At 46.1% G+C, this 13320-nt stretch overlaps 1 protein-coding gene across 2 annotated transcripts in view; it reads left to right on the forward strand.

Annotated features, from left to right (window-relative positions):
* The first annotated feature begins 9223 nt into the window (after positions 1-9223).
* The window catches only part of STARD8 (StAR related lipid transfer domain containing 8), a 73599-nt gene continuing 69502 nt past the window's right edge, over positions 9224-13320 (forward strand). Inside the window, exon 1 of one of the 2 annotated variants that reach the window (XM_031675241.2) lies at positions 9224-9291. In XM_031675241.2, coding sequence (XP_031531101.1) covers positions 9247-9291 — 45 coding nt within the window. In that variant the 5' untranslated portion in view covers positions 9224-9246. The remainder of the gene's footprint in view (positions 9292-13320) is intronic. The other variant, XM_031675242.2, reaches the window with a different exon arrangement.

Here is a 13320-nt window from a genome sequence, read left to right on the forward strand (position 1 = left end):
GCCCGCCTGACTGTCCCCACTCCTGGTTATTACCTCCGCTCCTCAGAGAGCCTGTTCTGCCTGCCTTCCTGCAAGTGTGGCAAGGCTTACCCCATGGTGCTTACCCAGGTCCTGCCATCTCTCAGGACATCCAGGCTTCCTGAAGCCATTATCCCATGACAAGGAATCTCACTCCACCTACTAAGCATGGCAAAGAAGTTCACAAGCATTGGCCGCCACTGATCCAGGGTCTCCCTGAGCTCTGTTAGGCCCTGAGTCATGCTCACGGACCACTTGGGGCCCCAGGAGGTCCCCATTGTGTTATTGCCCCAGAATTTGTTCCAAGCCAGTGTACTTCTTTATCCTACCCTGTTTCTCAGTCCCCCTACCCCCATCTCTGACTCCTTCTCCCATTTCCTCTCCTCCTTTCCTGGCTGGCATTCCCATCCTGTGCTTAGCCCTACCTGGCTTACTCTGAACTGTGAGGCCCAAGACAGCAGCCCCTCCGTCAGAGCATGGGGAGCCACCACGTCATGCAGAAAATTGCTCCTATGCTGGACTAATAATGACCGACAATCCTGCTGATGTTCAGATGCTCATGGGATTCAGCCCTCAGTTGCCACCACTTCCTGTGAGGCCCCATCAAGCCAGTTGTGGCCCTGAGGGACCCTCATGCTTAAGAATGAAGCCCAAGGTCTCCCCGAAGAGGTGAAGGGAGCTGGCCCAAAGTTGGGGTGGCTGAGCCTGGCTAGGAAACATTGCAGAGCTTGGTCCTTGGGGATCTCATGGCCCCTTCCCAGCCTCTCACTCTCAACATACCAGGCTGGCTGGAGTAGGAGACTCAGGAGCTAGAAGGTGCTGAGCTGAACTACTTATGGACAGAGCCACTATGGCAGTGGACAGGGATAATGTGTTCCTGAGCTGAGAAGTCGGTATTTTCCACCCCACGCCCTGGTGACTGGGAGATCAGACTTTCTAACAGCAGGAATTTCACTTCTCCAAGGGGCATCTGATGCGTTTTCTGGAGATCACATTCAGGCCTGCCTCAATCTTTGGCTGCTTGCCTTGATGGTCCTGTGACACACAGAATCCTAATCTCAGTCTCATTTCCCAGCTGTCCTTGGGCCTCTTACTTGGGCAGGAGGCAATTCCTGCCAAGGCAAGAGGCATTTTGTAGCAAAGAAATGATTAGCAGAACTCTTCATAGCGGGAGAACTTAAAATGGTAGTCTTCTGTCACTGGGAGAGGAACGGAAAGGGAATTCCCAAAGTCTTCTGAGTCAGGCTTCCCTGGTTGAGGAAACCCAGGAGACAGAAAGAGCTTAGGGATTTAAAGGTATAAAGGTATATTCTACCTCTCCAGTCTAATCCATTCTTGGATCAGCCATAATAAACATGAGAGCTAGAGGACCCTTAGAGCTGCCTGGCCCATTGGTTTCCAAACCCAGCTGTTCATCAGGATCACAAGAGAACCAGGCCCCAGCCCTTAAGGTTCTGACTCAGGATATCTGGAGAGGGGCCTGGCAAGATGTATATTTAAATAAAGATGTACAGCCAGGTTTTGGAACTACTGGTCTAGTCCAGTGCTCTCACATTACAGATATGGGGAACTGAAGCTCAGAGAAGCATTTTTTTAATTGAAGCATAATTGATTTGCATTGTTGTGTTAGTTTCTGGCATACAGCACAGGGATTCGGCTATATATATACATATATATTCTTTTCCATTATAGCTTATTGTAAGGTATTGCATATAGTTCCCTGTGCTATACAGTGTAAACTTGTTATTTATCTATTTTCTATATAGTAGTTAGTATCTGCAAATCTTGAACTCCCAATTTATCCCTCCCTCCCTTTCCCCCTTGGTAACCATAACTTTGTTTTTTATGTCTTTGAGTCTGTTTTTGTTTTGTAAATAAGTTCATTTGTATCATTTTTTAGATTCCACATATAAGTGATATCATATGGTATTTTTCTTTCTCTTTCTGGCTTACTTCACTTAGAATGACAATCTCCAGGTCCATCCATGTAGCTGCAAATGGCATTATTTCATTCTCTTTTATGGCTGAGTAGTATTCCATTGTATACATCTACCACAACCTCTTTATCCAGTCATTTGTCAGTGAACATTTAGGTTGTTGCCATGCCTTGACTACTGTAAATAGTGCTGCTATGAACATTGGGGTGTATGTATCTTTTTGACTTAGAGTTCCCTCGGGTTAAGGCCCAGGAGTGAGATTACTGGATCATATAGGAAGTCTATTTTTAGTTTTTTAAGGAATCTTTATACTGTTTTCCATAATGGCTGCACCAAATTACATTCTCATCAGTAGTGTAGGAGGGTTCCCTTTTCTCCACACCCACTTCAGCATTTATCCTTTGTGGACTTTTGAATGATGGCCATTCTGACTGGTGTGAGGTGATTCTTCATTGTAGTTTTGATTTACATTCCTCTGATAATAAGTGATATTGAGCATCTTTTCATCAGAAGGCATGTTTTGAAAGTCATGTAATAACTGCCTAACCTGACACTGAAGATCCTCTATGATCTGGCTCTAACCTACTTTTTTCTTATTCTAGCATATCATTTATGCACCTTTAGGTTTGCATAAAACAGAAAATATATAAAATACAGGATGCCAATTACATTGGAATTTTGAGACAAACTTGTACTGAAAAATTATTCATTGTTGATCTGAAATCCAAATTTAACTAAGCATCTTGTACTTGTGTTTGCTCAATGTGGCAATTCAGTGCAACCTACACTGCAGACCACCTGAATGTCTGAGTGTCACATGTAATTCATATGTAATTTCTGAATTCCTACTTCTAGGCCTTTGGTTATGCTAGCTCCTTTGTCTGGAATACTCATCCCATTATATCCCCCAGTTCTGCCTATTCTTCAACCTGAATGCCCCCTCTTCTTTCAAGTATTCTTATCCTTTGAGCTGACCTTGATCTAGCCTCTGATAACACTTTCTACTTCCACCTCCTCGCAGTCTATCTTGGATCAGAGTTCTTTATCTGTTGGCTTAACTTTCCTGTGGAGCAGGAACCAGCTCTCCGCCAGGACAGGGACCACATCTGAGTAGAGAGTAATGTGTAAAAGCATGGTTTCTGGAGTCAGATGGGTTTTGCTTGAATTTTAACTATGCCACTTACCAGTTGTGTGAACTTGGGCAAGATCTTCCACCTCTTTGAGACTCAGTTTCCTTATCTATAAAATGGGAATTATGAGAGTAGTATCTACAGATGGTTGCTGTGGAAACTAATTGTACAAAAGCTTTGAGAGTGCTTAGAATACAGCAAGTATACATAAAGTGCTCAATAAATGTTAGCTATTGTTATACATCATTATCTCTGTAACCTTAGAGTCAAGCACAGTGTAGTGATCAGTAAAGTCTCTTGGATGAATGAATGAGTGAATACAAGAGCAGCAGTAAAAGGCCTGGATAGGGAGGAGGGTATAGCTCAGTGGTAGAATGCATGCACAAGATCCTGGGTTCAATCACAAGCACCTCCATTAACAAAGTTTAAAAAGATAAAATAAATAAATAAATAAGCCTAATTATGTAATTATATTTTATAAATAAATAAGCCTAATTACTCCACCCTCCCCCCCAAAATAGAGGCCTGGATATAAGATCCTGAGCCGCATTGACAGAAAGTGTTAGAGGCCAATGTGAGCAGCTTTGCATTGAAGATACATGAATGTTGGAAAGCCATGTTCCCTCAGGAGAAAGTTTCTATCCTCAAGGAGCTGTGCATAATAGCATATTCCTCTCTAGGGGATTGTAATACAAGTGTTTGTGCTTCTGTCCTCTCCTGTAATTATTGGAAATGGAAATCTAGACTTGTGCCTTTCACTCTCTCCCTGCCTTCCTGTGGATTGCTAGAAAGTTTTCTTTCCATTGAGCTTTACTCTCTCCTGTCGCAGTGCAATTCATTGACATTGGTAAATACCAGGAGACCAAGGGGAGAAAAAGCAAGATGAAATACAAATGCCAAGATCTGTGTAGTAGGTGTTCAATAAATACTTGTTGAATGAAAGCTTGGACATTGTTGAGTGAAAAGTAGAGTATAAATAAATAATTTTTAAATTTCTTATTTTTCATTTTATTCCATTTTTTTGTGGGGGAGGTAATTAGGTTTATTTATTCATTTATTTATTTAATGGCGGTACTGGGAATTGAAACCAGGACCTCGTGGATGCTAGGCATATGCTCTACCACTGCACTGTAACTTACCTCCCCATAACTGGTTTTTAAAATAAAATGAATGTGGAATAATTCTTCTACCACTTCTTTCTACCTACCATGTTGCTGTTTCAACCAGGAAAAGTGACTGATTAGGCTCTGCCACAGGAACCCTGGCTAAACTTTGGTGCAAGTACAATTTATAGTTACCTCTGTTAGGCTCTTGGGGCTGATAGGAACGTGAGAGGTTGGTTGGGCCAATTTTCCCCTTGTATACATCTATTCATGGGGAGCTCCCTACTTCATAATCTTTACTATATTCTTGATCTACAGTCTGATCATTTGAATGCTCTGTAAAGCACTGACTGCTGCATCAATGACAGATCCAGTACCAGAATCCAAACTTCTCTATAAGACACTAGGGTACTCTCTACCATACTACCTTTGAATTATAAAGCTGCATTTAGCAAAGGTGATGGGAAGAGAACTTTCCCAGGAAGCAGGAGACATGGGTCCAAATCTGAGCTCTACTGTTGACTTGCTGTGTGCAACTGGGTAATCCCTTTCCTTATGTGGGCCTCGGTTTCTCATTTTGCAAGATGAGAGATTTCAAACTGGATGCTCTGCAGGACTCTTCCAGTTCACATGTTCCAGGATTCTCTGATGAGGTCTAGTTAAGCTTCCCACATAATACAGTGGTTCTCAAGGTACAGCCCAAGAATCCCTAGAGGTCCCTGAGACCCTTTCCAAGGGTCAGTGAGGCCTCCCTTTTCAAACTATATATCTGTGGGGGGCAGGAGTTTTTTCATATACTTCAACCAACACAGCATATCCCAACAGACTGAAAGCAGGAGCAGCTGTGAGAATCCAGCTGTCTTCTATTAAGCCAGACATTAACGAGAACAGCAAGAAACTGTAACACCATGCCCCTATCCTCAGTAAATTTATTTTTGTTATAGGAAATATTGTTGTTCTTCATAAAATATATTAAAATAGGCTCTAAAATGTGTTATGTTAACATGTCTAATTTTTCATCATGTTTTTTTTTTAAATTAATGACTCAACCAACCCTCTTTAAACGTCCCAGTCCTAATTTCTAATACAATAAATATCCATAGATACAACCTATGTAATTAAAAACTCCTTGGTCTTTAAGAACATTTAATGGGATAAAGGGGACCTGAGAACAAAAATAGTTCAAGAAGGTTCTAGTAGGTCTCTGGCTTCATGTCTCATTCTGTACAGCCTTTGCCCTTCAATGGTCCCAGATGCAATCTGCTCAATACCTGGCAGAGAGAATAACACAATGACCTTGGGAGAAAGGACATTCCCAGCTCATGGGTCTCAGCCCTATCAGGCTTCTCTTCTTCCTCACCTGAGTTCCTTGGCACAAACCGGTGACTTGGGCCTTAGGTAAGACACACTATGGCAGGCAGTGCCAGTTCCTGGGTGGGGAAAGAGAGCAGCTGGTCCATTGAGGCTTAATGTGATAGCCTCCCTGTTTTGTCTGTCCACAGATTCCCAGCCCCTGCTGGTTCCTGCTGCTCTAATTACTCTAATCTCCAAACCCCTAAGCCCCAGCCAGACTCTCTCAACCTTCCCCACCCCCAGATCCCAGCCACCAAGAAAGCAGGCTTCATGCCTGTTATACCAATTATAGGAGGCCTTGGGTGTGAGGCGAGGGAGATACTTCCAGATTCAGAGCCCTCCATGGGGTGGGGGAGGGGCAAAAGGAGGAAAGAGAGGAGGGAAGATTTGTGTTGACTGAGAGAACCCATTACACGTCAGGTTCTTTATGTCCCTTCTTCCTCTTTTTTAAATCTCATTTTATAGGTTTAAATTTATTTTTAATTGAAGTATAGTCAATTGCAATGTGTCGATTTCTGGGGTACAGCATAATGTTTCGGTCATACAGATAAATACATATATTTGTTTTCATATTCTTTTTCATCATAGGTTACTACAAGTTATTGAATATAGTTGCCTCCTTCTTCCTTAATGACAAGCCTGGGAGATGAGTAGGGATCCTTTCCTCATCCTGTTATAGCCTGGGAAACTGAGGATCCTGGAGATAAAGCAACTTGTCTCTGGTGGTTACACAGCCCCAAAGTAGCTGGGCTTGGATTTGAACTCAGGTCTAGATAATATCAAATCAATGCTCCTTCTGCTTTACCAGAAGCAGGGAGGGTCAGGAGCACCCAGGACAGGAAGAGGGGGCAAGAGAACTCACATCTGTTGAACGCTTACTCTGTGCCCAGCATGGTGAGTGTAAGTGAATGTTATCCCAGTGACTCCTAACAGTAATCCCCTTATGTAAACAGCGAATCCACAGTTTATGGAGGAGGAAACAGACTTCAAGAAATGAGGTGGCTTTTCCAAGGGCATACTGATAACAGGTAGCAGAATCAGCATTCAAATCAAAGTCTGTCCAGTTCCTAAGTCTCGGGTCCTTCAATAATAACAAATAACATTTACTGAGGACATACTTTATACCAGACAATGTCCTAAATGCTATAACTCATCTGTGACTAATTTTGGGGGCAAGATCCTGAGTTGAACAACCACGGAGTACCCAGTAATCAGCTCATTCCTAGACCTAACAGGAACTCTGAGGTACATGAACTAATGACTAAAATCATGGAGAAAGGCTTCGTGGAGACCAAAGATGCATAGTTCCTGTTTCTGTATTCTGTTTTCACCTTTTTTTTCTTTTTGGTTAATGAAGGAACTAGAGATTGAACCTAGGACCTCGTTCATGCTAAGCACATGCTCTGTCACTGAGCTATCCCCTCCCACTAACTCATTTAATCTAAACCTCTCAATCAAATAGGTAGTTTTATTCTCCCCCATTTGATAGATGGGGAAAGTAAGGCAATAAGAGGCCCAAGGTTGCCCAGTTAGAAAGTAACATAACTGGGATTTGAATCCAAGCAGTCCACCTCCAGAATTCATGGTTTAATCACTGCACTCTGTTATCCTCAAGTCTACACCAGTGCGAGAGGCCCAGAAAGGAAACTGAAGTCTCCTGGTGTCTCAGGTTAGTGTGCTGTGCACTATTGCTTCCAGAATGAATGTCCAAAGGCACAGCTGGTGCATCTCCCCACAGGGGCTTGAATCTAAAGAAGGGGGTGAACTATCGGGAATAGGGGGCCATGTGGCCATTCTAGGAGGCCTGTGCTCCTGCTCCTGCTGTACAACCTTTCCTCCAGCAGTTACTCTGTGGTTCTACGTCCTCAAACCTCTGGCTGCAGGGTAGGAGGAGATACACACAAAGGAGGGAACACTACTCTGCCCTGGGACTTTGTGTTACTCACCATCCCACGCAGTGGGGGCTTCCCCTCATAAATGTGTGTGCAGTTGGAGGTGGGTGGGAAGAAGCCACTTGCCTTGCCTCCGGCTGACTGTCATTTGGACGGGGCCCAACAGAAAGGACATCTGAGATGGCCAAGAGGACAGGGCTAGAGAGGAGGTGAGAGATCCATTATCACTAACCCCCAAGGGTACCAATGAGGAAACTGAGGGCCACAGAGTTATGTTGTAAGCAGAGCTGGAGGGATCATTACAGACCCTCGAGACAGACCTCTGGATCAAACCACAGATAAGGATGTCCTCAAACATAGGCAGAGGCTGGCTCAAAGCAGGCTTAAGACCTTCTAAGGCCCCAGGATTTGGCCCTTTGCCTGACCAGCTTGAGTCTCTGAAAGGGAAGTAGGGCCAGAGGGAGTAAGTTATTCTGGGCCTTGTGATGACATGTACCCCTAGAGATGCAAGCCTGGCCCTTTGCCATGGGGTCCCTGGGAACCTTCTGGCCACCAGCCATGGCACCCTGCCTGCTGAGGCTTGGGGGCGAAGGGGTGGTGGAGAGTCGCTGCTTCTCAATGGCTTCTTGCCCAGAAAGCCTCTAGAAGTTCCTAGTGCTAACTCTGTTTCCACTGAAAGAGCTGACTTCACTGCATCCAGCAGGGGTTTGAGAGCAGATTCCAGGCTAAACTTCTGGATCTGGAGAGTTCTGAGTATGGGAGTGGATAAAGGAGGGAAGCCATCATCTCCTCGAAGAAACATTCAGGAAAGGATATAGAGTCAGGCTACCTGAGCTGGGAGAGAGCAGTGATGCTCTGAGGCAGGAGGATGGATGAAATGACCTTTGAGGGCTGGGGGTCTCTTTTGGGCATTCTCTAACTTCCTATAGATTCCCAGAGCAGCACAGAAGTTGTGAGAGGAGCAGTAATTGTTGTCCAGAATGGAGTTTCTTCCAGACTTGCCCTCTGCCTAACCCTGAACAGGAGCCATACAACAGACTTAAGATTAAGAGACCTATGAGCCTGCCTCTCATTGTACAGCTGGAAAAACTGAGGCCCAGAAAGGAAAGGGGGGCCTCCCCAAAGTGCCAGAGTGAGTTATGATCCCCGAAGTTAGGGCCAGGTGGGAGAATGATCCCATATCCTAGGATCCAGAGCCTTCTATCAAAGAAGGTTTCCTGAGGCCACAGACCTTCCCCTTCCACCAACTGTCTCCACAACTCCTGCCTGGGTCCTGCCCAGGTTGAGAGCTCTCCTCCCTGGGCCCTTTTCCTCGGCACTCTCTCCAATGGGCCTGTGTGGTCTGGGTTCTATCCAGAGGCCCCCAGGGAGGGCTGGGGTGTCACTCAGCAGAAGGCAGCAAGCAGACCAGTGTGCAGGTGGCGGGCCGGTGTGCAGGGGAGCTGGCCAGTGGGCTGGATGCTCCAAGCTTGGGTAATGTTCGGGGAATTTCAGTTGGCACTGCTGTCCAGTCCCAGCCAACTGGTTAACGGTGCTGAGTTTGAATCGGTGACCCGCCTCCCGGTCCCTCCTCCTCAGCTAGCCTCTCTTCCTCCCTCCCTCCCTTCTTCCCTCCCTCGGGCCCTCCCCGGGAGGTGCGCCTGGAGTGCAGGCAAGCAGAGCTCAGGCCCGCTGCTGCTCTCCGCCTCTTCCCTCGGAGCTGGCTGATGGAGCACGGGACCAGGACTGGCTATCCCCGAGCCCCTGGTCCCCTGTAGCTTGGTCCCCAGAGAAGGGGAGGCTTGGGGGCCCTGCCAGTTCTCTGCACACCACCATGCCTCTGCTGGACGTGTTTTGGGCTTGCTTCAGGAAAGTGAAGGTAAGAGGCTGCCCAGACCCAGCCCATCTCACTGCTCTGGGTGGAAGGAGGCAGCTGGGGACCACTGCATGCTGGCTGGAAGGCAAATGGGCTTCTGAGATGGTCTTGTAGCTAGAAAGGCTTGGGTTCAAGTCTTGCCTCTGTCACTTAACCAGCTCTGTGATCTGTCGCTGCTTTCCCACGAAAATAAGTTGGCTAGCTGGCTTTTCTTTTAAAACCTGCCTCTATTGCTTCCCTGGTCTTACAACAAAGGTGAGATTCTTAATCTCTCTGAGCCTCACCTGCCTCAGCTTTAAAATAAAGACAGGAGGGACACCAACCTCATAAGCTGGTGAGGTTAGTATTATTGTTTACATATTAAATATAGGCAGATGTAAGATGTAATGTGTGTAAAGTTCCTAGTGCAATGCCTGGCATGTTGCATCCTTACAAATAATGAAAACTATTATTGCTATTATTGTTACCAATTTCCATCAACATATATTAAGTACCTATGCTGTGCTAGGCACCATAAAGTTGCACAAAAACAAAAAGGGACATGGCTTCTGTCCTCAAAGAGGAGGCAACAAAAGTGACACATCTTTATCAAGCACCTACTCTATGCCATACATGATGCTAGATAGTCATCCAATAAATGTTTGTTGAGTGTCTACTATATCCTGGGCACGGGGTATACACAAGCACAGCGGGACCCATGAGGATGTGGAAGGTGTGATTTCTGCTCTCAAGAAGCAGGGAACTGATATCTATTTAGTATCTGGTCTAGACACTGTCAGTTCATTAACTGTGGTGGGAAACTTCACCACAAGCCATTTTTTTCCCTCTTTTATAGATGGGGAAGGTCACTGTGAATGATTAAGAAATATTCGCAAGGTCACCCAGATATGACTGGGCAGAGCTGGGATCTGAACTCCTGAGTCCGTACTCTTCTTGACACTATGTGATTTCCCACAGCTGAACTCGGGAGAGAGACTTTTCAACAACCAGCCTGACGATATAGAAGATAAGATGAAAGTCAGGCTAGGACCGTTGGAGGGACTTGGAGAGGTTTCACAGGATGCCACATTTGGGCTGAGACTGAAGCTTGAAGGAAGAGTTTGTCAGTCCCACAGTGGGGGAAGGGCATTCCAGGCATGCCTGGCAGAGGGAACTTCGTGAGCAAGTCTGGAGGCAGTTAAGTGGTGGTGGGTTGGGGGAAGGGCTGGTTTTGTTATTTGTCTCAAGTGCAGGGTCCGAGGGGAGAGGAATCAAAGAGGGGGAACTAGGGGCTGCCTCCCATAGAGGGAAGGGTATAGTTCAGTGGTAAAGTGCGTGCCTAGCATGCATGAGGTCCTGGGTTCAATCCCCATTACCTCTATTAAAATAAATAAATAAACCTAATTATCCCCTTGCCAAAAAAAAAAACAAAAAGGGTTTGAAGTTGATCATCCCTAGTAAGGGTCCCAAATGAGACTGTCACTCAGCTGGGGTGAAATGAGAAAAGAATGAGGCTAATGTCATGCAGTTTTCAGAAAGCTAACCTAATTCAACTTAAAGGACCATTCTTTATTTGGAAATGATTATATCTTGTTTATGGGGATGGGGTTCCAATGATCCTTCCTTTATGAAATAGGAGTGTGAGATTTTTTTAAATGTCTGTCCTCAGCAAAATTGAAAAAAAATAATTTGCAATACACTGACTGTTCCCCTACTTATTTATTTAAAAATTGTCTTCCTCCATCCATGAAATTCCAAAGTCTGGGGACTGTTGTTTTAGGGGATAGGGGAGGATTTCTGTGAAGTAGGGACAGTTTTAAGTGGACAGTTTTAAGGAAAGTACTCCAGAGGTCTTGGGCGGAAATGACATGGAGGAGACCGAGTGGTGATGTGGAGGCCAGGAAGGTGGCTGACATGGCAGTGAGGATAGTGGGGGAGGAGATGAAGAGAGATAGAGCTAATGATAAGAACAGGGCAAGGGGGAAGTGAAAGTGCCAGTGAGGTCTGACGCCAGACTGGCACCACTGTCCACTCCCTGATTAACCATTCTGGGTGCTTGGCATGGATTTAAATCCCTTTGTGCTCATTACCTCCAATCTGTCAGACTCCTACCAAACACTCCTAACCTCTGTCAGCCTCTTAGAAATTGTTGCGGTAGGAGAACCCCAAGAGAAAATCAAGGACCTCTATACCAGGTCCCAGACACTAGTACACATGCACACATTCACTCAGGTGCATGTCCACAGATATGAAACGTACACATGCATTTGTGCACACTCTTAGCTACACACCCATATGCACAGACACGCCATTCAAGCGTGTACACCCACACATACACACATACAAGCAAACACACGTAAGCGCACATGCACACAGACGGTGCATATTCACAAGCATATGGATTCACACATATATGCCCACAGGCACATACAAAGGTAAGCACACATACACACAAATACATCCTCTCCCATGCACAAGCTTGCAGGGACACACACCAAATAATGGAGACTGTCAGAAGTATGCATCCAGTATAAAGGCACATGTGCACGCACAGAGCTGTGTCAGACATTAATCAACACACGGTTAGATCTCAGGGGTCAAAGTCAGCCTGCCAGACCAACACACATTTGACACACTTGAGTTTCATGGCTCCTTTCCCAATGCTGCTGCTCTGAGGTCCCAGTCAGATAGTCAGGCCTTCTGGGCTTGCAAACTGAGTCAAAGATATGGGCTGCTCTGAGCCACCCTCTCTCTCTGAGCCAGGTCCCCTGGTGAGAAATGGTATGACTGTGTGGAAAGGGGGCTGTGGCACATGCAAGAGCTGACTTTGGGGAGGGGCTGAAGGGTGACACCTCGGAAGTCAGTGATGCCAGGAATGTTGCAAGAGGTCAGGCCAGGGCCAACAACTGCTTTGAGCTACACTGGGGTTAGGGACAGCCAAGGGGCAAGGCATTTGGAGGTGAGATGAATCCAGTGTAAATAGTTCTGTACATGTCTGATGTGATGCATCTTCCCTGGAGACCAATGGGGATAAAGAAGTTATCCATGGCTTCTCAGCACAGCACTATGCATACATACGAGTCCTCCCAGCCTCACACCCATACTTGTACACACGAGACTGTTTTTTAACATGTCCTTTTGCCCTACTCTAGCACCTAGCATGGTGTGATGCATGTAACGAGTGCCCAGGACACGGATCCCGTCTCATGTGACTCACTTTGGATCAGGTGGGCATATCAGGTCCTGGAGGGCACTAGCCCAGGAGATGGAGAATCCAGATGGAGCTCCATCTCATCTCTAGATGACTTTGAGAGAGTCATTACTCCTTGCTGTCCCTCAATTATTTCCCCTTATAACAGAGGTAGGTGGTCACACAATTATCAGAGATGGAGAGGTCCAGAAAGGTCATCTGTTCCTCCCTCCCTCTTCCTCCCTCCAAACTACCAAGGAGGAAACGGAGGCTTGAAGAGGGAAAGAGATGTGCCCTAGGTCACCCAGAAGGTCAGGATACCGCTGGATCTACCCACAGTCTGTGCAGTAGATTGTAATCTCCCTACTTGTTCTGTGGCAAGATCCAAAGACAACTTGTCTCTGGTAGAATGTGACAGCAGTCTCAGGTGCAACGTCTGTACACATGCCGCACACGCACACACATAAACGCACGTGGTGATAGGTGGGTAAGTCGTTCTCACCTACCTGCTTCTATGGGAGGCAAAGCAAATCACAAACAGAAAAATCCCTTGTAAACTGGGAAGTTTCATTGAGGTTAGCCACCCAGTAAGGGTCCAACAGGGTACAGCACTCTTTCCCACATCCTTAGTCACATGTATGAGCGCAATGGTGCATGAGAGCTCTCCCGAGTTCACCCAAGGACACCTTCTAAAGCCCCCTCTTCTGTTTGCGCTCCAGCAGTGTGTGTGGGACTTTCACATGGCTGTTCTTATGCCTGGCTGCCTGGGCACCTGTTCATAGGGTACCTGCTTTCAGGCCCCCTCCACAGGCCCACGTTCATGTGGACACAGACACTCATGTGAACACGTGCCCTCACATGTG

The sequence above is a fragment of the Vicugna pacos genome, chromosome X, assembly GCF_048564905.1.
Source record: "Vicugna pacos chromosome X, VicPac4, whole genome shotgun sequence".
Classification (NCBI taxonomy): domain Eukaryota; kingdom Metazoa; phylum Chordata; class Mammalia; order Artiodactyla; family Camelidae; genus Vicugna; species Vicugna pacos.